The following is a 6,391-nucleotide window of genomic DNA, read 5'->3' as shown; positions in this document are numbered from 1 at the left end:
GGAAAGAGTAATAAGACTGTTTCATTAAAAAATATTGTAAATGGAACTAGTTCAGTTACTACACATTTAGTATGTTCAAGTGCTAGAGTTTTTAACACCAGTGGTCTTTGAACCTTTCTCTTAACTGACCCCAATCTGAAGGTAGCAGGACTGCATTACTGTGACTCATGACTACATCTTAATATCCACATGGGATGTAAGATTTTTCATTCCCAACGCTGTTTTCAAGTCTGAAGTGTAGGATCTCACTTCTCTAACAGATAAATATTTGTATCTATGACAGACATACACAAGAACTAGCTGAATTAAATTCACAGATCATTAAGAATTTTGGGGAGATTATACAACTTCTGTCCAACCATAACAAGCTGTGAGAAGATACTCGACCTAGGCTGTGGTCACCAAGCATTCTAAAGACCTTCAATGTGGAAGGTCTGATGCCAAGTCAATGCTTCTGGGGTTTTGCTTGCACAACTGTCACAGCTTAGAAGTTACTTTGGTAACCACAGGTGTAATGACAGAATACCTGCTGCACTGCAGATTTAGGATTTGTCTTTCTATTCTGCAGTTTTTTCTCAATTCCTTTATGCAGTCTGATGTATCCCCCCTCACTGACTGAACGCTGGCGAAGTTTGCTTTTGTAAGTATCATCCTGGCTGGAAGCGAGGCTTTCCGGCTGGGAAACAGAGCTGCTCTGCTCGTTGCTTTTTTGCTTGAGTGTCTCTGAGGAGTCTTCTGAAGCAGAGTCCACATGGGCTTTATCACTTTCATTTTGAACTGTCTCAGTTTCCCTTTGATTCTGAGTGTCCATGGCTTCCACAGCTGATGGCTCAGTGCTGTGTCTGCTGTAGATGCTGCTTGAAATGCTCTCCACCAGCTGGATCTTGATGTAATTTTCAGTTGTTTCACACTGTTCCACAGGCTTGGAAGGATCACTCACAGCGGCCTCCAGAGGCTCTGGGTGCAGATCAGGCTGGGGTGCTGCTGCCTCCTCTGTCCCAGCAGAGGAAGGAGCTCCATTCACAGCTACTGGCACTTCACTGGCTGTGAGCTTAGCTTGCTCAGCACCATCCACGGGCTGCATCTCCACTTCAGCCTGCTCTGCTACATTTTGTGTTGACTCTACTGTTTGAATACCTCCCTTTTGGTACACCGTAATTTGTTTCTCTTCCATCTGTTTGTGCACATTCTCACAGATTTCCAGGACCTCTGACATGAAGAGATGCCGAGCGAGCATGGCCACTTCCGCCATACTACAGAAGTCAAATGTTAATTCTGAAGTATAAGCAAATTCCAATAAAGGCAGGAAACTGGACTTGCAGAAACCTACCAGGAATAAAACAAGATATTAGAGAAAATACTGATGACCTGAAATTACACCAAAATATCCCATGATGAAAACAGCAGTTCACCTTTGATACAGTTAAGTGTGAAATTTATAGCAAAACACACTTGGAAATAACACTGGAGCCCTTCGCTGGGACCCAGTTGTCATTTACACTAAAGCTGCCTCCTCATGTAGTTTCTACGTGTAAGTAAGCTCAGACAACTTTTCCAGTAACTAAGAAGAACTTAAGATAGTTTCCCAATAAAATTCTATGAGGAATATTTCAAGGTGCTGGGAGAGTCACAATACTTTTAGAGCAGATGAATTTAACCAAAGTCTTTCTGGACCTGCTACATTCAGAAAGTATTCAGGTCTTAAGTAACAAATGATGTGGCAGAAAAATAAGACAAGAAAGTAGCTATTGAAAACAATAAAGATATGGATATATAGATAGAACTGATTAAATATAAGGACCTGGTATAATTTTCCACAGTTGCATAAATAATAAATCAAATATTTAATGTGGGGAACCTTCTGGACTATCCTATTAGAAGATTATTGTTCACACATGTCTGTTGCTCATGCAGAGACAGTTATTAAGTGAGAAAGCAATGCAGAAGGCATATGTTCTGTACAGTATTCTTCATCACTACAAAGCTATTTTTAGAACATTTATTTTAGAATTGTCTCCTATCTTTTATGTACCAGGTCTGAGATATAAGCAGACATGTATGATTCCGCTTCACAGAACTAAGAAGCAATTTAGCATTCATTAAACTAAACAGCTCTCCAAGCAGCTTGTCAACATCCCCGCTTGATGTATTCAAGCATTTGATTTTCTTCCCTTTTTAACGTTTGTGACTAATACAAGGAGGGAACATGCCTAAGCAAGGTAAAAATCCATCCAAAGCCTCTCAGAAATTTTAAGATTAAATACCACAGCCCATGGAAAATCAGATTAGGCAAAATCAGACTGATCACTTTTGCATTAAGATCCACACAAAATACTTTTAGATTAAAAGAGAGAAAAAAGCAAGACAAAAAATTTGGTTGTCTTCAACACTCAAAAAAGACTGAACTAAATACTGTACACCTTACTTAGGATATTATGATTTCTAGCTTTGAAACCCACAACAATTCACCTGACAGATCCACTACAGCTTCATGACTAGTGACAGCTCCCTTTTCAATGAAGAGTTCTCGGAAGTACTCGCTGTTGGCTGCCAAGACAGATTTGTGAGCTTTGTATTCCTCTCCTTCAATCAGCAAAGTCACATCACAGAACTGATTGGAAAGCCTCTGCTGATTCAGTTGGTTTAAGACTGACAGACAATGTTTGGAAGATGACTGCTTCACAAGGCCCTTACTGTCAACCTGTCATAAACAACATTATGAGAACTTCATTACATTTAGATTGTGCCTTTTTAAGCATTCACACTGAAACACAGAAAAGGATTATTTTCTGCAACCATACAATCAGTTCAAGCCTGTAGAATATACAGCTTAACTTTACTACTGCTTTCACTCTAAGTTTCACCCTCCCTCCAAACACAGTTAAAACAGACAACTGGAAAAATGGGAAGACACATTCAAACAGTTCTTTGGCTGTATTTTTCTACGCTACAGTTTGAAACAATTTCTAAATTCAAGTGTCTTTACATGCATGTGAGCCTGCAGTTATGAACAAGAATTTTATACATCAATATAGCATCAAGGAAAAGATATAGAGCCCATAAGAACCTTGTATGTGATGTTTTACTGGCAATTTTGCCATTCATTTTATCTTAGATTCTGCACCCCGCAAAATATGCAGGCTGATTTTATTTCCCAACAATGATGCACTATAATTAATTTCATCACATGCATACCAGTAACCCATTTCCACATATTCATTTGACAATGCAAATCCATTCAGATGTAAACAATGGTACTTACAAATACAAGCTCATGCTTTGCTATTGGCTTCTTCTTCACAGGCTTTGGGGATGCAGCTGGGATTGATGCTGTGTTACTCAATTCATCATCTGTCTCATTACTGTCCTCATGAGATTTTGCATCCAGTCCTAGCTCCTCCAGCATTTCAGAGGGATCTGAGAGAGATCTAGAGCGATCTAGCTTTTCCTGGCACTTGCTGCATTCTTTAATGTAATCTTTAACCTGCTTAAGAATACCTAAGAAAAATTAATGCAGCTTGATTAGGCTTCTAATCTTAATTCAATTTACCTTAAACACATAACTACAATATGTAGGTGATTAGCAAAACACTGATAATTAATAACCGAAAATATTACATAGTAACCAAGAAAAATGAAGTCAGACATCTATACTTTCCCTCTCTGACTCATTATTACCAGCTGTGGTTCTCTCATACCATTTGCATGATATTGTATGTCACTACTGGTAATTTGAGACAGAACATTAAGAATGTCACTACATTAAGCAAACCCTCCTGGAAAGATTTTTAAGGCCAGAAAAAAAAAAATATATTTAGACATTTAGCCTAATAATCCCAAGGTAATAAAAGCTGTAACATAATCTTGCATTTAGCCCACACAAATGGCTTGTTCTTACTGAAGAGGATGGCAATTGGAAGGCTCACTTAAGGGCTTTTGCAAAATTAGGATCAACTGTGTTATATGCAATGACATGGATATGCATTATTAACACTGACTTAAAGCAATTGCTTATGATTTTAGAATTTAAATAAATCAATTTCCCACCAGTACTTTACCAGTGTAACCAAGTATAAATGACAGGACCAGAGGAAATGGCCTGAATTTGTGCCAGGGGAGGTTTAGGTTGGGTATCAGGAAAAGATTCTCCCCTCAGAAGTTGGTCAGGCACTGGAACAGGCTCCCCAGGGAAGGGGTCACAGCACCAAGCCTGACAGAGCTCAGGAAGTGCTTGAACAATGCTCTTGGGGATGACTCTTGTAACTCTTGGGGTGTCCTGTGCAGGGCCTGGAGTTGTATTCAATGATCTTTGTGGGTCCCTTCCAACTCAGCACATTCTGTAATTCTATAAATAATTTTAGATACTCAAAAGGTCCTAAGCCCAGGGTCCTCTTCTAGATACCAAGGCATTTTCCATGCACGGCTTTCAATCCCAATTCATTTTCTTCACTAGGACAATATAAAAGCATACATAGCAGCTGGGTCTCTATGGTTCAAAATCCAGCAGAACTCAAAACCTTTGCAGACACAGACTTAGACTTGCTTGCTTACACCTTCTCAGAGCATGACATGCATGATCAATACATACACATCTCTGTAAGGATCAGGAAAACACAGACTTAAGGCAACCTAGGACATTCATGCCCATTTCAACATTTTTACATTTCCTTGATTTCATCTGAAATAAGACAGGAAGTCTCTGGCCTTCAAATCACACCTCTAACACCCTTCCTAGCCATTCTCCAGCCTATTGCCTTGCAGTTACAGAACAGACACACCCCAAGATGATGCCCATCTCAGGATGACAGCTGGGCCAAAGCTGCTGTCCACTAGCAGCCAAAAAGTACTGTAATGGCAGGGAAAACATTGTTTTAAAGGAGACACAGGGAAGAAACGTAATACTTGAACTGAAAGCATAGAATGTATTTTAGTATTCTCAGTGCAAGAGAAGTAAGAGAATATAGGATGTGCAAACAAAGGTGACCAGTAAGATCAAAGAATACAGAACGCTCTCTCCTGACAAACAGAAGCTACACTGAGGCCCATGGAGGAAGCTTCCAGCATAGGCTGAGAGTTGATGCCAGAACAGTCCAACGCTGGGCAGACAATGAGAATGCAGATAGAGGCAAGGAAACCAGCACCCAGAATGGATATATCAGCTTTGAGATGCCAAATCCTTTTTCACATGAAAAGGATCTTCAAGTCAATGAGATTTGGATTGGAGGGATGGGCTGCAGCTAGAGCAATACCCCTCCAAATGAAAATAGGGAAAACTAAAGCTGAAATGACAGACTTGCTGATGGATGAAGAAAGTGGAACAAGAGAAGCAGTACAGACACACACCGGGCCCACAGCAAGTGAAAAGCAGGCTACTTGTTTAATGGATACCTAGGACTAAAAGTAGAACACTAAATCCAAAGGGAACACATTATCAAGCCATTTCCTCAGCCAAAAGAAGGTCCAATTGGGAACTGCTGTTGTTCAGGCACCACCATTTGTAACAGCTGTGATATCACTCAGAACGCAGCTGAGAATTAGTCTGGTATTTTCAGCTTCTCATTGCAAGAAAGAGACAAATATAACAATGAGTGCCAGGACTGCCAACCACCATTGGCAGCTGTAGAACTTAAACATGAACACCATCACACTCGTGGATGAGGTCCAAAGCTAACCCGGGTCACGTGGAATGGATTATCACCCTATACCGAGGGCACAGGTTGAGATGTCACTGTCTTAAGCAGACGGTGTGCAAGACCTGGAGGGGATAGCCATACTCCGTGTTTCCACATGTGCAAGGTACCACTAGCAGACAAGAAGCCCTGGACAATTTGCTGACCAAGCTGTACTGTGCAGAGCGAGCCCTGGCTCTCAGGGTGTGACACAATGTCACTGCCCACAGACTACGTGCTTCGAGGTGGCGTTTAAAGGCACTGGTCACTCAGCAAGCGACAGTCCCCTCCTGGTCCCGCTGGGGAGGGCACACGGACGTTCCTTCAGTACAAGGGAGACAGGGAATTCCTGGAGCAGGTCCAGGAGAGGGCAATAAGGATGATTAAGGGACTGAAAAATCTTTTTTACAAGGACGGGCTGAGGGAACTGGGCCCAGTCAGCCTTGAGACGAGACGACTGAGAGGGGACTGCACTAACACGTATAAATATCTAAACAGATGGTGTCAGGAGGACGGAGCAAGGTCCCGGTGGTGCCAAGCAATAGGACAAGAGGCAACGAGCAGAAACTGAGGCACGGGAAGTTCCACGTGAACAGGAGGAAAAATTGTAAAGGTGACCGTGCACCGGTACTGGCTGCCCAGAGAGGCTGTGGAGTCTCCGTCAGTGCAAATATTCAAGAACCGTCCGGACGCAGTCCGGTGCCATGTGCTCTGGGGTAACC

The 6,391-nt window shown here is 41.7% G+C and overlaps 1 protein-coding gene across 1 annotated transcript in view; it reads right to left on the bottom strand.

Annotated features, from left to right (window-relative positions):
• The window catches only part of ZBTB11 (zinc finger and BTB domain containing 11), a 21,570-nt gene that overhangs the window by 12,323 nt on the left and 2,856 nt on the right, over positions 1-6,391 (bottom strand). The window contains exons 2-4 of the mRNA XM_017731643.1: positions 3,263-3,505; positions 2,470-2,701; positions 527-1,326 (exon numbers count right to left, since the gene is read on the bottom strand). Coding sequence (XP_017587132.1) covers positions 527-1,326; positions 2,470-2,701; positions 3,263-3,505 — 1,275 coding nt within the window. The remainder of the gene's footprint in view (positions 1-526; positions 1,327-2,469; positions 2,702-3,262; positions 3,506-6,391) is intronic.

The sequence above is a fragment of the Corvus brachyrhynchos genome, unplaced genomic scaffold, assembly GCF_000691975.1.
Source record: "Corvus brachyrhynchos isolate BGI_N302 unplaced genomic scaffold, ASM69197v1 scaffold3, whole genome shotgun sequence".
NCBI lineage: Eukaryota > Metazoa > Chordata > Aves > Passeriformes > Corvidae > Corvus > Corvus brachyrhynchos.
The sequence above is the reverse complement of the archived record's forward strand: the minus strand, read 5'-3'. Positions and strand labels throughout refer to the sequence as shown.